Source organism: Barbatula barbatula (assembly GCF_947034865.1).
Source record: "Barbatula barbatula genome assembly, chromosome: 6".
Taxonomy (NCBI): Eukaryota; Metazoa; Chordata; class Actinopteri; order Cypriniformes; family Nemacheilidae; genus Barbatula; species Barbatula barbatula.
Window position 1 is genome coordinate 19901440 of NC_136765.1, and position 21581 is coordinate 19923020.

Below are 21581 nucleotides of genomic sequence, written 5' to 3' on the forward strand. Positions count from 1 at the left end.
TCGGAGATGTCAAAGCAGTCCGTGCTTTAAATGAATGCAGTGATCTTCAAAACACTGCATATCACCACAGTTCCTTTCCACTTATTTTCTCCCTTTCTTTGCTTTGTCTCAGGCACAGCCAGTGCCTGAGAATATGGTGCGAACCATCATTGGTAACCGAGCATCATTTAGCCCGATTGTTACCGTGGAGCCCAGGAGGAGAAAATTTCATAAGCCAATTACCATGACAATCCCTGTACCACCCAGATCCAAAGAGGCAGTTGGACGCAAAGGAGAATCCGCCCCCTGCCTAAGACTGCTGTGTAGCATCACAGGTACAGTATGTCAGTATTGTCGGTGTATGTATTGTGTTTTATTACAGAAAATGGAAATACATACCACTGTATCTCATTCTCAACACAGTATTGTATTAACAGATGATGTGGATAGTAATATGCTTTGACAGTAATGGGATAATGTTGTGATAATATGCAGGCTCTGTAGAGGCCCACTTTAGTGTTTAAAGGTTTTTTTTTCTTTTTAGGTGGAACGTCACCTGCACAGTGGGAAGACATTACTGGGACCACTCCACTCTCCTTTGTCACAGACTGTGTGTCTTTTACCACAAACGTATCTGCCAGGTGAGACGAACACATCCATCATGACCACTACAGTTTGTGTTTGTAAATGTCCCAGCTGATATCAAATATATCAGATGCAGAGAAACAAATCATTTTCTTGTTTTGAAGTGGAGGACATCTCAGTCCCACATTAAATTGTCATGTTTACCTGCATGTTTATATCACACGCTAGTTAAAAAAATGACTGCAAATATTACTACCGCCCGTTCAAATCAATATAGATAAGGTTATAAAGAGATTCAAATAAACTTTTTTACAAAAACATACACCTTTTATATTAACTTTCTTCATTGTTGGCCATATACAGTAAAAGTAATCAATTACATTAGGGTTAATGGCTTTGTCTTATAGCAAATAACCAGTAGGCTCTTTAAATAAAGATTGTGTTTTTGTGTAGAGTGTAGCCGACTTTTGATTTGGAAGCCAAGATGCATAACTTTCATGCATAACTTTCATGTATCTCCATTTCTCTCTGTAGATTTTGGTTGGCAGACTGTCAACAAATCAGTGAGACGGTGGGTTTAGCATCTCAGTTGTACCGAGAGCTGATCTGTGTTCCATACCTGGCCAAGTTTGTGGTTTTCGCGAAAATGATTGACCCTGTAGAGTCCCGTCTGCGTTGCTTCTGCATGACTGATGACAAAGTCGACAAAACTCTAGAACAGCAGGAGAACTTTGAGGAGGTGGCGAGGAGCAAAGATATTGAGGTGTGGATTCGTAACATATACTGGTTTACACATGCAAGCTTGACATGCTGTATACACATACACATGAATAATTATACATGAACAGTGTTTGGAAACTATGTTGATTTGATGAAAACATTTAAAATGTCTTATAGATACAATAACCTTTTCCTGATCATTCATAAATATTATAGAGACATACATAAACTTAATGATGATTCCTTCTTTGACAGATTCTGGAGGGCAAGCCGATTTATGTAGACTGCTGCGGCAACATCTCCCCTCTGATAAAGAGTGGGCAGCCACTTATTTTTAATTTCTATGCCTTCAAAGAGAACCGGCTTCCATTCAATATCAAGGTTTGAAAGACATTGACATTAAGCAGTACATTAATCCATCCTAATAATCCTAAAATTATTAGTAATTAGCATATCAGTATCATATATATATATTTTTTTTTTAAGATGACATGATGTTCCAATGTGACATTTAAGCACATGTATATTGTGTGAATGGCTGTTTTTTGTGTAGGTCAGAGATATGGGTCAAGAGCCATGTGGGAGAATATCTTTCCTCCAAGAGCCCAAAACTGCAAAAGGACTGACACAAAGTGCAATCTGTAACCTCAATTTCACACTGCCAACACACAGAAAGGTAAAGCAAAAACATGATTCAAAGACATTTCCTTTGATGTAGTCTATATAGCCTTTAACTTAAAAAATAACTTAGCTCTATATACTGTGGTAGTCTATATGAGACCAGTTTTATTGCACTTATGCTTTTTGTTGTCCTTTTGTTGTTCCAATTGCTTCTATTGTTTACCTCATTTGTAAGTCGCTTTGGATAAAAGCGTCTGCTAAATGTAAATGTAAAATATAAAATTGTCAAAGAGCTATTGCTGTTGCTGCTTTTGCTGTAACATTATTCTGCACTAGTCTTGCTCTTCTGTGTTTGCATTTTTACCTTTCGACTCGTTTACTTTCCAATCTCTGCTCCTTTACTTTTTCTCCTCTCATGCGACCATCGTTTTAATTTATCTACCCATCGTCATCGGCTGTTGCTGCATTATCTGTTACTGCAATGCATCGTGGGAAATGTTAGGAAATGGAGTCAGATCCTGATGATGAGGTAAATATACATACATTGTGCACCTTTTCCTTTAGTGTGGGACTTACATGATCATATGCTTATTCACATTGGCTGAAGTCAGGCAAGCGCATGACTTCTATTTCTGTTTATCATTGGATTTTGAAGTGTTGCTTTTTTGTGGCTTGGTGGAAATATTTTTTATCTATTTTGCAGATTTTTTCTTTGATTTAATTTCAAAATGGAACAGACGAGACCAAACTTTCACACTAATAAGAAATATATTTCTTTAGTCGTCACTCTTTCAATGGACCACATTTTGATGTGAATGTACCACAAGATAAAGAAAAGAACAAAAAATAACTGGTCTTCATAAAATCAAAAGACCTTGGAGTATCTTTGAGGATAAACAGCATAAAAAATATATTTGTTAAAGATTGTAAATGTTAAAGACCCACATATATGTTTTTCATTCAAAGTTAAACTAATAGAATTGTAAATTAGCAGCTTTTTATCACTTTGTTTTACTTTTTAAGTTTTTACTTTTTTGTTATTGCAGAATGACAAAGATCGACGCCATACCTTTGCCTCTTTAGCATTGCGAAAACGCTACAGCTATCTGGCCGACCCAGCATCCAGTGAGTCATATATGTTTTTATTCCAAACTTCATTCTTATTCTGGAATTTGATAAAAATCTATAAAAAGGTTTAAAAACTTCATATTTCTCAATTTTTCAGAAATATAACTGCCAGTATGAAGTGTCTGTGTACACATAGACAGTTTAATTTGTTTGTTTGTTAATTGTTTTGCCCTTTTTTGATTTTTTTATTGGTGTGCTGATTTTGTTTTTGTTTTCATTGTAACACATTTCATATGATTTGCTGCCATGATTGTGTATTGCCCATTGTATTTTTGTACTGTTCATCTTGTAGATGTTCATCATAAAAACTTTGGAATTTAATATTACTGTTTACCACTTTATTTTTGTTCATTAATGACATTGTATCTTCATTTTTTGTTTTTGTTTTGTGTATTTTCCTTTTGAATAGTTTACATTTTCATTTAAATGTGTTTTAGAATATTTTTAGTTTGTTGGTCTATTTTATTTAAAGGGCTGGTTAGGGTTAGTTTTACATCTTCACCCATTTAAGTTCTGAACAAATTACATTTCATTTGTTTGCAGGTTTGTTTCATGTTTTCACAGTTTTTCCAAAGTATTTCCAACTGCTGTTTGTTTAGGATTTCCTCTGACTAAACCTTTTTCTTTTTTCTCTTCTCTCTCTTTTTAACTATTTCTGTTTGCTTTATGTTATGTTTATTCATTTAATTAAACCAGAAGCAGCTGAGAGAGGTCATAACACCACTCCAAAAACCACACCGCCGCAGCCTTCTGGCTACGCTTACAAGCCTGTCTTTACGACGCGCTCCTACCAGGCCTGGGCAAACAGCTCTCCTGTCAATGTGCCTAGCCAGGCCAAGTCCGGATTTGGCTCCCTCTCCAGCTCTTCATCCAATACCCCCTCAGCCTCCCCAATGAGGTCGGTTTGGTCTGTGAACTCTGCTTCTCCCAGCAAATCCGTCATTGGAGGCTCACCGGCGCCCTCTGTTAAATCTGCCAGCGACATTGCATCACCAATTCGATCTTTCAGAACCATCTCCTCACCTATAAAGACTGTAGTTCAAGGTGCCCAGTACCCAGTCCAAGCCTCGCCCACCCTTTTGTCCTCTCCAGGGAAGAGTTTTCCCGAACCCATTTCAGTTAAAGGACTTGCGGGCCTATCAGCCAGGACTTCCCCAGTACCATCTGGAGGGACTCTGCTGGAAAGATCCTCTATTGCTATGACCCCTCCAGCCTCACCTAAATCCTCTTTAAACATGTACAGCTCAAGTTTGCCCTACAAGACTGTTGTAACCTCAAACCCTTCAGCATCCTGCTCCCCCATTAAAACTGTCCCAGGCTTTTCCTCTAACAGAGCTAACACTGATGCCTCTGGCTCTGCCAGGGGATTCTTGTCATCACTCTCCTCACCATTGAAATCCTGCTCACCCACTGCAGCATTGATCAATGGGACAGTTTCCCCAACCAAGTATCGCTCCTCTTCTCCAACAATGCATCTTAACAGCACTCTGCAGGAAAGGATTCAAGCCACAACAAATGCAGCAACAACAAGTGTAAATGCCGCTTTTGATGAAGTGGAAAAAACTTTGAATTCTTGCTCGGCTGGCTATGGCACTCTGAAGTCAATGTCGTCCACTCCGTCGTCCTCTTACCAGTCTATCCGTTCCTCTGCATCAAGCTCACTGTATGCCTCCCTTAGGTCTCCTGCCAACTCTACCACTTCTGTCACTTCTAGCACTATAACTGTGCCTGTCTATTCTGTTATAAATGTCATGCCAGAACACCAGTTTAAAAAGCTCCCTGAAGTCTCCATGTCAACAGCGGCTCTCCTGTCCCCCAGAAAGGCCATGCCCCAGGAGGTTGCGCAGAATCAGTCCTCTTTTGCCAGAACTCTGTCCCCTGTTAAAACTCCCTTGTCAACAGGGACACTCAAATCCACTACCTCTTCGTCCCCTTTATCCAACAGCCAGGAGATGCTTAAAGATGTGGCTGAAATGAAGGAGGACTTAATCAGAATGTCTGCCCTTTTGCAAACTGATACAAGTTCAACTTCCAAAGGTTATCCATCTGATTCTAATGAACATAAAGTAGATGATGAGGAGCCTTTTAAGATTGTAGAGAAGGTCAAACAAGACCTGGTCAAAGTTAGTGAAATTCTCAGCAAGGATGTTTTAAGGGAGAGTAAAGCAAATATTAAAAACAGCAAGACAGAAGATGTTCTAGAGGATGACGTTGATGATAATCCACAAAATGAATGGAGATCCCCCCCTCGATACGAAACGCTAGCCCCTCAGGTCAAAACGAAACCAGTTTCAGAGAGAAATTTCAATCTTGCCAAAGTAGTTGACTACCTAACCAATGACATTGGCACAAGCTCTCTTTCTAAAATAGCAGAGGCTAAACAAAGAACCGAAGAATCAAGGAGAGAAGGAGAGGAGAAACAGAAACGTGTCCTAAAACCTGCAATGGCATTACAGGAGCATAAGCTTAAAATGCCTCCAATAAACATGCGGCATTCCCCTTCAGAGAAAGAACTGTCAAAGTTAGCCGATGCATTGTTTGGCCCCGAAATAGCTTTCGACTCTCCAGATGATGTCTCCCATGACCAAGACAAGAGTCCACTCTCAGACAGCGGCTTTGAGACTCGTAGTGAGAGAACACCTTCAGCTCCCCAAAGTGCAGAGGGAATGGGCCCCAAAGGGCTCTTTCAGGAGATTCCCCCAGTCATTACTGAAACACGCACTGAAGTTGTACATGTCATAAGAAGTTATGAGCCTCCAGAGGATCCCAAGGAACAAGTATTGGAGGAGGCTAGGATGGCAAAGCCTACACTACGGTGTGCTGACAATGAGCCACGATCACCAGGTGGATCCATTAAAGAAAGAGTAAAAGCTTATCAAGCCAGAGTCAATGCAGAGGATGATGCAATGGCCAAAGGCATGCGGGTCAAAGAGGAAACTCACATAACAACAACTACAAGAATGGTGTACCACAAAGCCCCAGCTAAAGAGGCTGCATCTAAAGGGATGGAAGAGACCATGTCTGTTCGAGACATAATGAAGGCCTTCCAGTCTGGAAAGGATCCATCCAGAGAGTTAACAGGCCTGTTTGAGCACAAAAACAGCAGTGAAAGTGCAGAGCATTCCCTTAAAGCTATAGATCCAATGCCAAAAGTTGAGCGCATTATTGAGGTTCACATTGAGAAAGGAAATAAAGCAGAACCAACTGAAGTTATTATAAGAGAAACCAAAAATCACCCAGAGAAGGAAATGTACATATATCAAGGTCAAGGTGGAATTAAAGAACTGCAAAATAGGATGGGCAATGAACAACATGACAACATAGACACTGAGGAGTCTCTTTCTTGCTATTTGGACTCCAGAAGACATGTGGAAGATAATAAGACTTTGAAATTGCTGAGTCAGCATTCGGTAGAGTACCATGATGATGAATCATCTGAAACAAGGGGAGAGTCATACAAGTTTGCAGACAAAATGCTCCTCTCAGAAAAGTTTGACTCCTCCCATTCAGACTCAGATGAATCTGTGATTGACAGGTCACGCTACTATGGTGAGGGAGCACACGGTTCAGTTAGAGAATTCATGCTAAAGTCTGATAGATCTGGCAGATCATCAGAAGATGACAGTTATGACAAACTCACTTTGGTCCAATATGCCTCTGATCCTGATAGTCCAAAGAAGTCTATTTGGATGAGAGTTTCTGAGGACAGGCAAAGTAAAAGCAAAGAGAATAATAAATATGAAGACAGAGTAAACAGAACTGTCAAAGAGGCAGAGGAAAAACTTAGTGAGGTCTCACAATTTTTTCGTGATAAAACTGAAAAACTGAATGATGAGCTTCAGTCTCCCGAGAAGAAGCATCGCAGGCAAGATGCAAGAGAGACTCGTTCTGGGCCCAGCTCAACTTGCAGTAGCCCAGAGAGGTCAGTGCATAGAAACGGAGAAGACTGGAGTAGAGACAGGTTTAGGGATAAATACGGTTCCCATGACAGAAAATGCGCCAGTCTACCAAGCAGCCCTGAAAGACGGGTTTTGCTTCAATACAATGATGATCCCAAGAAAGCTGACTGCTCATCTGCAAGCAGTGCGAGTGAATCCTCTAAGTATTTCCAGCCCTCCACATCTAAAGTTAGCTCGGTCCGAATGAAATTTGAATCAGAGGCTCAGAAACAAGAGAAAGGGCCCCAACGGGGACAAACTTCAGGATCACCTGTAAGGAAGCTGCAGGAAAGTAAACTTCCTGTTTATCAAGTTTTTGCTGGGGGCACTCTTCCAAAGTCATCAGAGATTTCGGAAACTGAGAGAAGCCCCAAAAAAGACAGTGAGGGCGGGCATAGTAACAATGTTCGGAAAGCTCAAAATCAGCATAGTGATAGACAGAAAAATAGATCAGATAACTCTTCCCAAAAAACACAACAAAATTTCTCCAGTAAAGAACAAATTGCCAGTGAAGACAGAAAAATATACAAAACTTGGGAAAATCATGGCAATGGGCAATTGAAAGCCCCAAAGACAAAGCTTACCCACACGTTAGTGCATGATAGGCAAAAGGAAGAATCGCAGAATGAGCAGCACTCATATAGAGATGGAAACAAGGAAGAAACTTCTAAAAAGATAGTTTACACAGAGATGGTAATTCGAGAAGATTCTGATAACATTGAAAAATGCAATGGGGCTCTAAAAAAAAACTCCGAATCGCAAATTCCTGTTAGGGTGTCATCTAGTTATATAGACCATCATCATGGTAGCACATTAAAGCTAGATTGTTCCAAATCTGAAAGAACAGGAACTCACCCTAGTTCTGGTGCTAGCAAGTCTAGTAATGTATCAATAGTGAACTCAGATTCTAAAAAGCAGATTGCTAACATAGTCTGTAACGGTGTTGATGAAAACCAAGTTGCGTATATTGAAAAAGTGATTCCAGGTGTCAATGCAGACATTAAACCTCTTCCTGTTTATGTCAGCATTCAAGTAGGTAAACAGTATGAGAAAGAAACTGCCACTTACAAAAAAGTTGTAAGCCACGAGAGCAGGACAGTACACGAAACACGTGGAGCATTTTATACTGTTAAACAGAAACAGCCACCGTCCCCACAGGGTAGTCCTGAAGCTGACACTCTAGAGCAGGTTACACTTATGGACAGTTCAGGCAAGAGTCCAGTAACTCATGGGACACCTATATCTGAGAAGGTCAGCTGTGACTTGAACTCCAGAGCTCCTGACTCTATCATAGGTTCCATGACTGGCATGCCTAACCCAATCCCGGAAGAGTCAGAGGAAGAGGAGCAGCTTAAGACATTTATTTTTAAGGAACTACCAGCAGATAAAGCCAAACCTGCCACTCAAACACCAGAGCCTTCAAGAAGGAAGCAAGACTCATCTGGAAAAAGAGGAAAAGACAAGCGTATAGCTTACATCGAGTTCCCACCACCACCGCCTTTGGAAAGTGAGCAAGCTGACCCTGATAAAAGGGGGTCATGCCCTTCCTCTGAAGCAGAAACAGAGATGATGGAGGTAAACCTCCAAGAGGAACATGACAGGCATCTCCTTGCTGAACCTATCATTAGAGTCCAGCCTCCTTCCCCTCTCCCATCAGGAGCTGACAATAGTGACTCTAGTGATGATGAATCTGTTTTTCAGCCTGCCCCTAACAAAAAGTACATATTCAAAATGCCAGAGGAGGGCGAGAAACATATCAAGCCTAGGAAACCAGAGAGAAACAGCTCACACCCCAAAGAGCCAGGCATCAATGGCATTGTAAAAGGAGAGGAGGTAGAATGTGAGCAGAATGGAAATGATCAATCTATTACTGATTGTTCTATTGCAACAACTGCTGAATTTTCTCACGATACTGATGCAACTGAGATCGATTCCCTTGATGGCTATGAGCTACAAGATGAAGATGACGGGCTGAGTGACCCAAAAACATCCAGCAATGAGGGAAAAGCAAGTTCTTTCAGCCAGAGCAAACTTGCAGTTATAGAAGAGGAAAGCACACCAAATGATGATTCAGGTGAAAAGGCAAGTAGGTCATCTGGGAGAAAATCTGATAATGGGAAAGATGAAGAGGAGAAAATATATTCTTTGGAGGGAAGACACCCTGACAGGCAAGGCTTTACAGAAAATTATTTCAGTTGTCAACTAGAAGAGGGCATGAACACTACCTTTAAAACAGTGGCAACTAAAGGCTTGGATTTTGATCCCTGGTCTGGTAAAGCGGGAGAAGATGAAGCTTTTGATTCTAAAAACAAAGATGAAGATCCAAAGCATTGCGCTTTATCAGTGGACGACAAATCACAAGCAACCACGCCGGATACCACGCCAGCCAGAACCCCAACCGATGAGAGCACCCCAACTAGTGAGCCTAACCCTTTCCCCTTCCACGAGGGCAAGATGTTTGAGATGACCCGCAGTGGTGCTATTGACATGAGCAAGAGGGACTTTGTTGAAGAAAGACTTCAGTTTTTCCAGATTGGTGAGCATACTTCAGATGGGGACAAGGGGAAAGTGGGCAGGAATGCGGGGGTAGTCGCCTCTGACTTGAAGGCAGGGGAGAGAGCTGTAGAGGGAAAGGTAGAGGCAACATCAGATATAACACCATCCAGAGGCAGCACAGCGCAGGGCAGCACTGACTGCCCGGATGCACCTCCATCCGCTGACACCACTTCATGCACTGTCACAGCTTCCAAGGTCGACCCCAAATTACGCACCCCCATTAAGATGGGCATCGCAGCTTCCATTACTATAAAAAAAGACTCCGGCTCAGCCGAACTGACTGATGTTAGGGCAGAATCTTCACACAGACAGGCTCCAGAATACATTAGCTTGGAGTCAAAGTTAGCTGAGGGTCCCTCTGATAGAAAGCGCACTGAGTCTTCCACGACAGGCAGTAAAGATTACCCCTCAGAAAACTGCAATAACAACAATAATTTAGAGTCCTCCAATGTCCAGTCCAACTACATCCAGTGTGGTAGCGTAGTGTTCAATTTGCAGTCATCTTCTGAACCCACCTTACAGAAGGCTAGCAGGATAGAAGCTCAGTTCTGTAGAAACTCTGGGGAGAAATCAGAGAGTGCTAGCAATCAGAATATTCAGGGTAAAGTCGTCTTTGAGAACAGGCAGCACAAGTCTAGGCTCCCAGTCAAGGCAACCGGGTTCAATTTTAACACACACAATTCAGGAAAGCAGAAACCTAAGCAAGTTGTGAGGCCAGAAGCAAGGAAAGTGGACCCTGCATCTGTAGTGCTTGAGCCCAAATCTAGAATTCCGGTCAAGGAGGTCAAACGAAATAGTACAGTCAGCTCAACTCCTACAGCTCAGGTAGTTCCCAGGTCAAGCAAGCCCACGCAGTCAGAAAGATCAGTCAGGCCAGTAGTTCCTTCTAGGCTGTCGTTCAAAGATAAAGCTTCTGGTGGGTCAGTTAGGGAGGCAGGTGTAGGCAAAATAAGTGAAGTGTGTAGACAGTCAATTGAATTCTTAAAGAACGTTAGCGGAGAAGCAATAAAAGTGGCCGAACGACTTTCAGACGAGGAGAAACAGACGCAGGGAGAGCAGTCGGAGGAGGACAGCAGCACATCACGAAGCACCTCACTATCGGACCCCTCTCAGTCCCAGCCCTCCCTCTCCGCTGGCTCCTCCCGAGGGGTCAAACCCTCGAGATCAAAGGTCACCAGGGCGGTGGGCAGTGAGAGAAGGAGGAGTAAGCGGACTGGAGGAGGGAAGGAGGGCAGTAAGAACGAAGGGGCTCGCAGGTCGCCCCCCGTCGCGGAGATCAAGCCTAGTTTGTAAAACTTTATTGAAAATTTTATTTGATCCTTAGTTGCATGAGCCGTTGTGACTGATTGGATTGCCTGTGGCGTGAAAAGTAGCTGTCATTTATGTCATTCTTTCATCACTGTGCTGTGTGACTGTATCTTACTGTATCCGTCCCTGTCAGATCTTTCCTTACTTTACACAAATAATTTATCATTGTAATGAGGGTGGGACACTGAACAGTCTCTCTCTGCAGGGTTTTGTTTATAGAACGTTGTTGCGGAATTTATACCCATTTCAGTGTTATTGAACTTTGTAAGACAAATTTTACAGTATTGTCTGCATGCTTATTCGTCCATCTTTATTCGTTTCATTTTAATTTTTTGTACACGTGTATAAGCTCATTGTTATTGCCTGCATAGATTCACAGAAAAATCTCAAATATGCAATCAGAGCACCAGCTGTGTAGCTAAAACGTTTTTTACTGTCTGTTCTTCCTTTCCTAGCCAAACACAGTTTATGTGGAATGTCCTTTAGGTTTTCTGTCCAGTCACTTTGTTTATAGTTTTCTTAATTTGAAAAGGCATGTTTGGCCAGAAAAGGAGGACATCATCTGGATATTTATTTAAAATTAGTATGTAAAATTGACTTTCAATTGTTAATGTTTTGTATCTTGTCACAGGTCCACAGAGTCCCTGTGAAAGAACAGATCTTCGCATGGCCATTGTGGCCGATCACCTGGGACTGAGTTGGACAGGTGAGACAAATTTTTAAGTACATTTTACAGTCCTATTTGTCAAGAAAGAAATATCAGTTGCATAGATAGGAAGTCAAATGTGACCACCATTTATAGTCATTGTAAGGTAAGGTGTGCTGTAAAGATATCTTAACTCTGCTATAGCCCATGCTTGGTATTGCAGTGCATTTTTAAATTCTGCATTATTCTTTACAACTGATAACATACAAAGATCGAATGTATATCTCTGTATAATTTATTTTGATATTACTTTCAAATGCATTAAATGTATTTGAAAGCCAAAAGCCAGTCTTCAACAACATCATAATAATAGCGGGCCAATATAGACGTAGCATTTCTAATTTTAAATGTACTGTCCTTTTTTTAGAACTGGCTCGGGAGATGAATTTTTCTGTGGATGAGATAAACCACGTTCGCACCGAGAACCCAAACTCTCTCACAGCCCAGAGCTTTATGCTCCTCAAGAAGTGGGTCAGTCGGGATGGGAAAAACGCTACGAGTGAGAATAATTTTTTGTCTCTCGTACCTTTTTATGCAGCACATATTTTGACAATACATGCAATTCTTTGTCAAAGTTTTCTTAAGTTGTACTAACCTCTTTTCTTAGCGGATGCACTGACGGCGGTCCTGACTAAAGTGAACCGGATGGATATTGTGACTCTGCTGGAAGGGCCCATATTTGACTATGGTAACATTTCAGGCACCAGAAGTTTTGCAGATGATAGCGCTGTGTGCCAGGAGAAGGCGGATGGTAAAGTTTAGCCCCATCTAGCTGACCCCCCCACCTTCCCAAACCATTCCTTCTTTGTCACCTTTGTTTTTTCCTCTACCTCCTTGTGCAGTTTGCCAAGTTTCAAAACAAATGGGCCACCAAGAGACTCTGGCCCTAATCAGACAAGAGTCACACAAGGCCCTTGAATCACTCTTTATTTTAAAGACTGTATTTTCTGTTTTACTCAGAGAGTTCATTTCTGTTACCCTTTTCCCTGCCTCCCAACACCATATGCATGTACCCGGTTTGAACATGCATGTATATGGTCATGTGACGTGAAGCAATCACAGCATGTTGCTTTGCCACAACAAGTATAGGAAGGGCTGCTCTAAACAGTACTTTTCGGTTATACAAAAATTTAGATTGCCAGTGGATTATGAAACACTTGATTTCTGCCATTTAATCGTTTTTTACTTTAGGTCAAGATGTAGTTAGTGTTTTGCCTATACCAGATGCATGTTATTGCCAACTGTTTTTTTTAATCAAAATGTTTTATGTGAGGGTTGGAAAGGTTATTTTTTTCATGTGGTGGACTGCAGCGCATGGCCTCAGTTAAAAGACTCAGCTCTTCTCTGCCTCTCAAGCTCTGACCTGCTTCCTCCTCCGTATATCCTTCTCTCCTGCCCTGCACTGGAGCAAGGGATAAAAAAAGAAGGAAAAAGAAGGGAACGAAGGAGATCACCCTTCTCTCTATAGTTTCCTTGTCCTCCTGACAGTCTTCTGTGACATCCTTTGACAACCTGGTCCAATGTAATAAAAGGAATTGTCCTCTTCTCCAGTACAATCCATAATTTCACCCTTTGTCCATCATTCACCCCTTCCCAACTACCCCTGGATTATTTTTGTCATTCACAATGTCATTGTTATGTCATTTGAACTTTTTTGTGTTTACTCTAAAGCTGTCATCTCCTCTTTCCCATGCTCCACCAAAACAACTCTTAAATCATTTTCTGCATCAAATTTGCTGTTTGCCCCTGAAGCTCAACCTCCTGTTGTGACACAAGATTGTTCATCTCCCACTCACAAAACCCCTTCTACTTCCAAACCACCAAATTCTACAAAATCTCCTTCACCATCCTTTGCTCATTCACTCTCTCTCAACCTGTCATCTCCTGTTTCTGCATGTAGAATTTGTCTCCCTCCCTAGCCTTGCCCATCTCATCTAGCCTCTTCCTCTCCCTGTACATCGCTCTGCTCGAGTCCTGTTCTCTCCTCCCCACCTCCCACACTTTTGCCCCCTTGTGCATGCTGTCACTGCCCCTGTGTGCCCCCAGGACCCCTCACAAATCCATCACACCGCTTTAACTCTTCCACTATTTAACTCTTTATTTGAGCATATCATGATTCTTAAATTAGCTTGACCACATTTGGGGCCTCATATATATTGGGTAGAGATGCATATTTTACGCAACATCTGAACAAGTAGAATTGTGGATTATTGTCCTTATTTTGTAATGATTGGCTTCTTGTGTAGATGCAAACAAAATACCAACTGGCTGTGACACCGTGTCTACAACGGACACGACATGCGCCACATCCAGTGAGGAATTTATTTTTAATCATAATGGATTCTAATGCGTTTCTTTTGTACATTTGTTGCGTAAATTAGACTGTATTTTAGAACCTCTTTGTTATTTTTGGTGTGGGGAAATCACATGCTCATACATGCACATGTTACCCTCTCTGTGTTTGGGAATCTAAATCTGTTCCATTGTCATTGTTTATTAACTGAGTGTCTGTATGGATTGTGTGTTGTGTCCGCTTTAACTTTAGGAAACACGATCATTAATTGGTTTTGCTTTTGCTCCTTAAGGTCTGCTTAGGTGATTGTCTATGTCTATGTTTAAAGGAATAGTTAATCCCCAAATAATAATTCTGCCAATTATTTTCTTGAAAGTTAAACATTTTAAAGAATCTTGACACAGCTCTTTCAATACCACAAACAACAATTCCTTTAAGCACGTATATGTGTGTGTGATTGTAATTGGGTTTTGTCACGTCCATCCATCTGTATGTGTGTCATCTCACTCAGGTTACTGCCACATCCTGGCTCAACTCCAGTCAACTACCAACCCCATCCCCATTCCGCCCTCTAACTGCCTCTCTATGTCTGATGACCTCGAACCTATCTTAGATCTGCCCCTTGACCCTCCCCCTTACAGCCCCTCCTGGGGGACACAGCAGTGCGACGAGAACGCGTCTGTCAGAATCACCTTTTCCAGACCCTGCGACCTGCCCTTGGCCCAGTCTGCAAACTACACTCAGACATTTTCTGAAACATCTGCTGAAATACACTCCGACACCCACGCACACCCATACACACACTCCCCTGATCCTCACACACACCCTCAGCTCTCTTCCGACAACCACACAACAGAGCTCTTAGCTGAAACACATCTTACCCCTGGCACACTGTGTCTCCCTTCTGCTCAACCTCATCTAAACCCCTCTATACCATTTGGCACAAACACAATCCAACCATCTCAAATCGAGCAGGACCACCCGATACATGGGTCTCAACACGACGAACAAGGAGAAGAACATGAGGTGGAAAGACAGGAAAATGAAAGTGACCTGATGCACAAGGAGAAAGAAGATTGCAAGAATACATCATCATTAACATCATCTCCATCGCAACCACCACAGGTTAACCTGAACGAGTTTAAAGTCGATGATATCTCTGACCCGCCTTTGCGACCCTGGATAGAGGTTCTGAAGGAGTCTGGTTTAGGAGAAGAGGATGAGGAGGAGGAGGATGAGGAGGAGAAAAGTGAGAAGAGGCAGGAGCAACTGCACTGTTTGCTGGAGGTGTCAGGAGCCTATATTGAAGAGAGGGAAGTGAACGAGGAGATGATTCAGGAGAAAGTGACAAAGATGGTGAGAGGTGTTGAGCAAAATGAGTCTGAGTTGTGCTTGCTCTCCGCAGGCTGGCTTAGTGAGACCTCCAAAGTTAACGCTGAGCATCCCACTTCAGGGCGGAGTCTCGGGTCAGACAGACAGGACAACAGGTAATTCAACGTACACTTGTGAATTTTCTGACATCAAATAGCTTCTTAGGTTTATATCGTCAAAATTTAAGTAGTGTTTAAATGATCTTTAAATGTGAGACAGGTTATGTTCTTAAATTGAAACTCTTTTAGCCAGGAGAACTCCAGTGACTCCATAACATCATCATCTAGAGGAGATTCAGGGAAACCTCGACAAAACGGTGCGCACTCCAACGCCACGCCTCACTGCTCAGCGTCTCAGGAATCCACCAATGGTGTGAAGGCAGGGGCGGGCAGACAGGAAGGAGCGCTGATCGCTGAGCACAAGGTCCAGGTGAGAATTAATGAATTACCAGCAGATGAGATAATGGTGCTACCGCCTTTGTAAAACACCTGCTACTTCTTACTGTATTGAATGCATTCTTTCTTATCTTTGTTACTATGAAATGAGATCATGTGTCGTTGCAATTAGAATCTAGAAGTCTATATTGAACCTTAGTTATTTTGTTCAGAACCATGGTCCGGAATTAACATCCAGCAAGAGTTTTACACTGTGTCTACACCGGACGCATCCGGCGTGATGCGACACGACAAAAGACATTAGAAAAGCATTATTATTGAAATTTTGTCCACACTGGATGCGGTGCGGCACAATGCGACAAACCCATTAAGAACAAGCAGGTTGTCATGTCGCATCGTGCCTGTCGCGTCCGGTGTAGACACAGTGTTAGAGTTAAAGTATTTCCGTTAAAAGTTAATCTAGTATGTCTGAATGTTCATTGCTTTAAGACACCAAAATAAAAACACAAAATCACCAGTGTTCTGGTGCTTTTTTTGGACTTTGTTTTTTAGTTTCATCTCATTTATGATTCTTTGAATAACAAATGACTTACACTTATCAATACAATATGTAATTTCATGATCTGTAAGTAATATTTATGGATGTTGGATTTACAATTGTCAGATGTGACAGAAAGTTAATTTGGACCCTTTGCAGCTTTGCTCCAGAAGAACTAATACACTGATAATCATATTATATACACTAACGTACAGTTAAAGAAGATCAAATGCACATACACATTCATAAAGATGTATTTTATATTTATTCATTAGCAGCGTTCATCAACAGAAACCGGTATGGATGAAGAGCGAACAATCACCACCAAGGTGTTCCGCAGGCATCTCGTTCTCAAGGTACCTGCCAGCTAAACTGCAGCGCTGTCAGGTTCAGATCTCTAGATGAGATTTTGGTCCAGGTCCAGTTTTGGTGAAAATGAATCTGATTGTGTAGTCAGAATACAGTGATCGATCTTTGGTCAAATGTATTTTACTTGTTTCTTGCTCTGTGTTGGTTTCTTTGTTGTTATCTGCTTACAGGTGCTTGGTTTTCATCTTTTAAGGGTCTTTTGGGGTCTTTACTATGATAGGCTTGGAAAGAACAAGCACAAATTTGATCTCTTTAAAATGTCAGTTGTGTCTCGTAAGATAAGATGAAGAGCATATGAAGTCCTTTTTCTGCTGAGAAACAGGCTTTATGTCTGATATGTGTACTTATATTTGCTCAGAAACCACCTCTGCAATAAAAGATTGGAGACAATATTCAGATGTTTTTACTATATAAAAAAGAAATGCAACAAAATTGAAACAAATTAAACATGAAGGAGCCATTTCTGAGCAATTATCTTTAAATATGCTCGAGTTATAAATGCACGTAAAAGAGCCCAGCTTACTGCTTTGTGTGGTTTCTAAAGGTTGTGATGCAGTGCATAAAGGCGTGTTGGTTCATATTTAAAGTACCAACTTTGGTTGCAGGTTCAGATGGCTGCTTTGGGTGTGTGGAAACATGCTTGTAGGTGTGGTGCCTTGTTTCTTTAGGTGCTGGACGTGTGGTTGTCTGCATATTAAACTAAAGTGTGTCTTGCTTCAGGGGGAGGAGGCATGGAACATTCCTGGCGAATCCGTTTCAGAGGAACAGTTTATTGATGAAGATGGCACCGTTATTATTAGAAAAGTAACTCTGTTGTTTCTCTTATATATTTATAGTCCTCTCTGTTATCAGTTTCTGATGTTCATTTACTCGCCTAGCGTGCTTTTAATTTCTTACTTTGCCTTGTCATCCTCACATCTAATAAAAAAATACAATTTCCTGAAGGATAAAATGGCTTGGAAAGAGTGTTGGAGCTTTAAGCTTTGCTGTTCATCTCTCTTGCAGTTTCTTCCTTTATAAACTTAACTCATTACTATCTTTTGGCATTGTTTTATATGACTTGCGTTCATAGTGACCTTTAACCTTTAATACCCACGTACAGGTTATTAGAAAGGTGATTTGTCGTGTGGACACACCCACTCCTGAAAACCAAGACCTGGGGAGGGGCACAGGGTCACAGGAAGACCCTGCTGCCCTGGGGATGGGCTTGTCCCCTATGGGTCCTGACATCCATACCCACCTAGCTGCACATGCTGAGGTTTGCACAGTCTGTGTGGAGTGTCTCTCTTTCCAGATACCTCAGATTTTTCTGAATGATTTCAAACCTATGACTATAGAAATATTGGTTAGTAATGCACATGGGGGCAGTTTCCCGGACAGAGCTTAAGGCTAGTCCCAGACTAACTGAAATGTTAGAGGTGTCTTTAACGAAAATAATTTACACTGGCATATCTTAAAATATATCAGTGCGATTGTTTTGTCTCAAGACAAACCAGTGATGTTTTTTGTAAAGTATGTTTTTAAACATAACTTAAATTTCCTAATTTAACTAAGGCCTGGTTTAAACTAATCCTTGTTCGGGAAACCGGCCCATGATGTTTTAGGATACCAGGAATCAACACATAAAAACTGAAGACCACAATTGATCACAAAGACTAACTTTTTACTTTGAATGTTTGGGTTTTTTTAACATTCAATTAACTTTTAAGCTTTGTAAGATACTTTTTTTCTAGATGCAGACTCATAGGTTTGATGCATTTAATATTGAAAATAATTCTTCATCTTGTTTCTCTTCTTACCTTTTATTGCACAAAGGTCCTCTCAAAGCCGTGTGCACCTCAACTTCATCTTCGCTTTCTCTTCTTCCCCTTTAATCCTTCTTTTTGTCTTTCCTCCAGCTTGGACACTGAATTCCACCTGCAGTAAAAATATTGTGAACTCAACTGTACTACTCAACTGTTTTTTATTAACTTTTCAGCATTTTTCCGTAATTAAAGTGTTGATGCTAAAATGACATTTGTAATAAATTTGAATGGACACCTGTTACGGATCTCTCACTCTTTTTTTGTATTTGTAAACAGGGAGACATTTCCAAGGTGAGGAAGAAGGAAGACAAGCGTCCATCAGAAAGAAAACATCATTCATAGTGGGGGCTTACAACTACAGGCAGGTTGAACACTCTTTTTGCTATTGTTTTTTAAGTTATATTTCATGTCCCATGTTGGCAGCCATCACATCATTATTACAGATGATGGTGGACGTTTGAAATGTCAGAAACCTAATTTCTGTTGTGCTTCTCTTAACGTTTGCAGGTATATTGATCTGTTTCCTAATGGGAGGGGCACCAAACGCTAAACCCATCTACAGCTTCCACTTTGAAACGCATGGCATTCATAAAGACAGAACTCTTGACGTATCAGCTTACGCATGAGCATGCATCTCACTCGGCTGACACACTTCCTGTTCCAAGGGGGTCTTGTTGAATTCTACTTCCAGTCTGAGTTGGGTCCCGGTGAATTCTACTTCCACTTCGAATCTTGTTTCTGGGGGACCGAGTATTTTTCATTCTTCTGAAAGGTTAATACCTGTGCTGAAATGGACCATCAGAAAGGTTTTTGTGCCGTGAATATCAGATGAGCAAGTTAAAGGGGAAGATTCAAAATATCCCACCTGAAACTACTCCAGACTGAAAAAAACAACAAATCCAACACAAATTCCCTGTGACCAAAGAAGGCACAAAAAGCTATTTTTCCTCTTTTGTGTGGAAAACGATATAGATGCTGTTGAACCACAATGTACATTCGCCTTACGTGTTACCGTGGACCCACGACATCAGGAGGAAGATCCCTGTGTTATTTTTATTTATAAAACAGAAATAAATTATGCGGTGGACTTTTCTGTACATAAAACATATTATGTAAAAAACAAAGTTTAGTAGTTAGGTTTTCTGAGAGCACTGCAAAAGTACACTTTACAAGTGCTTTCAACGTTTTAAAGACAGTTCGAGTGAAACTTCACATGCTCTTGTATAATGAATTATTATAGTAGGTATGTTTGTATATGAGAATAGTTGGGTCAGTTTTCAGGGGACGTTTCCTTAAAATCCTCTGCCAACTGCAAACAATTCCCAAGGTGGGAATGTATCCGATTCTGTAAAGAAGTCAATCAGAGGACTCATATTTTGATGCATGCAGTTCAACTTATTTTAAGAACCTTTTTTCTAAGTTTGCAAAACACTGTATTTAAAAGACAAATACGAAAATACTTTTTCTTGTGTGCACACAAATATATTTGTCTCAACTTTTTATATTCCAGAACATCACCCTACAAGCGTCTATCGTGTAGAAATGGGTGAAAAGCACTAAAGAGATCGCTTCCTTAGGAGTTTAATGTAGTGTCTGTTATCCTTTTGTATGGAAGACAGTGTCTGCTGATGTTAGCCTGAGGTGTTCAGAATGTATATGCTAGTATTCAGCCTCTCTGTTTAACTATCACTGTATCATGTGTATTGACTGTAAAATGTAGAGGTCTCTTCGTGTCTTAAGGCTATTTGTAACCATTAAAGGAATGTCTCCTTTTTTTTGATTGCTGAGGTTTTAAAATACAATTTTTATGTTTTGTTTCAGGTAAGGTGAACATTTAGTATTTTCATCTGGAGTCACACTTATTCGTATGGGACAATTGAATAGATTTAATAGCTAGATTTAATAGCTCATGTATTACGTATGACACACACTGGATTGTCATAATTCTAAGTATTAGAATAAATTGTTTCCAATTGTGTGATATATTTTAGATCAGAGAGTCAGTGTGTTGCAGTGTTCTGCATCGGTTTTGATAATATATAATATTTCTTTAGAGATTAATTTGTTTGTTTGTTTTTCCCTCCGATAGCGTTAGTTTTTTTAGCTTGTGGTGTGTATGGTGTGAAATATCATTAAGTATGCTGAACTTTACTATGGTAATAAGATCTGAAAGACTTTACATGGAAACTAGGTCATGGAGGGCGTGCGGTTCTGCTTCCCTGTTACATGTCAATCAAACTGTGGGAGGAGCCTGGCATGGTCCAATCAGTTGTTTTTGTTTAAAATCAGTTTTCACCTGAGCAACATTTGATGTACAATTCTTACAATGAGTGAAGCCATTTTAATGTACTTCTAATAGCACTTTGGTTATTGGAGATCTTCTCTTTTAGAAACTAGCAACTATGATGCCACCATAATGTTTCAAATGTCTTACAAAAAATCTGATTTAAAAATTAAATAAAGGCATTGATTTTGCAATCAATTTCTTTTTTATACTGTTGTTTTGGTGTAATATTTGTGTCCAGTAAAGCAATGCAAAACAAACATAAAACATACTGACCTTGAGATTCATATTACACAGAAGTGTGCCTGATGTGTGACTATATTAATATTGAGATCACATGTTATGGCTTATTGCTCCCCGAACTCTTTGTAAGTCGCCTTGGATAAAAGCATCTGACTAAATCATGACTAAATGTAAATGTCACATTTCAAAATTATTTTCGTCTTTAAGTAAAATGATCCTTTCTGTTTCATACTAACAGTATTTCTCTCATGTTTCAAATAAAAATATTGTCTTTATTTGCACAAAATGAAAACTGGAGAAACGGGGCAAAATAACAGAAAAGATGCTCTGTATTTTCAGACCTAAAATACTAAGAAAACAAGTTCATATTCAAATTAAAGCTATACAGCAGTGAATCATTTTTATGTGATAAACTACATTTTATGTATCTTGTCACGCTATCAGTCTTTTACATTGCAGTTGCATGACTTGGTCACTCCTGAAGTTTGATTTGGTTGAAATTCAACAAACCCTCTACTTGAATTGCCACAATACATCTAATGCTGATTAAATGCCAACTTACACAGCTGTTTATCTGAATGTTACTCCTGACCAAGTGTGATATGCTCTTACTTTAACATTAATAATCACTCGGTTGGATTATCTGCATTATCCAGCGCGTAAATGTCATGTTGTATCATCCTCTAAATCTAAGAAAAGTTTCCCGCTCTCATATTTACATATTGCCCTTTAAAATTTGAGA

General features: G+C 40.5%; 1 protein-coding gene across 1 annotated transcript in view; it reads left to right on the forward strand.

The window, feature by feature from the left end:
• ank3a (ankyrin 3a) overlaps window positions 1–20805 on the forward strand; it is a gene marked incomplete at its 5' end in the record, with an annotated part of 63530 nt that extends 42725 nt beyond the window's left edge. Inside the window, 18 exons of the mRNA XM_079458160.1 lie at window positions 113–314; window positions 524–620; window positions 1099–1327; window positions 1540–1665; window positions 1838–1960; window positions 2408–2434; window positions 2952–3030; window positions 3730–10812; window positions 11467–11541; window positions 11909–12040; window positions 12149–12292; window positions 14346–15321; window positions 15454–15634; window positions 16414–16494; window positions 17228–17311; window positions 17610–17765; window positions 18589–18673; window positions 18820–20805. Coding sequence (XP_079314286.1) covers window positions 113–314; window positions 524–620; window positions 1099–1327; window positions 1540–1665; window positions 1838–1960; window positions 2408–2434; window positions 2952–3030; window positions 3730–10812; window positions 11467–11541; window positions 11909–12040; window positions 12149–12292; window positions 14346–15321; window positions 15454–15634; window positions 16414–16494; window positions 17228–17311; window positions 17610–17765; window positions 18589–18654 — 9861 coding nt within the window. The 3' untranslated portion in view covers window positions 18655–18673; window positions 18820–20805. The remainder of the gene's footprint in view (window positions 1–112; window positions 315–523; window positions 621–1098; window positions 1328–1539; window positions 1666–1837; window positions 1961–2407; window positions 2435–2951; window positions 3031–3729; window positions 10813–11466; window positions 11542–11908; window positions 12041–12148; window positions 12293–14345; window positions 15322–15453; window positions 15635–16413; window positions 16495–17227; window positions 17312–17609; window positions 17766–18588; window positions 18674–18819) is intronic.
• Window positions 20806–21581: the final 776 nt, after the last annotated feature.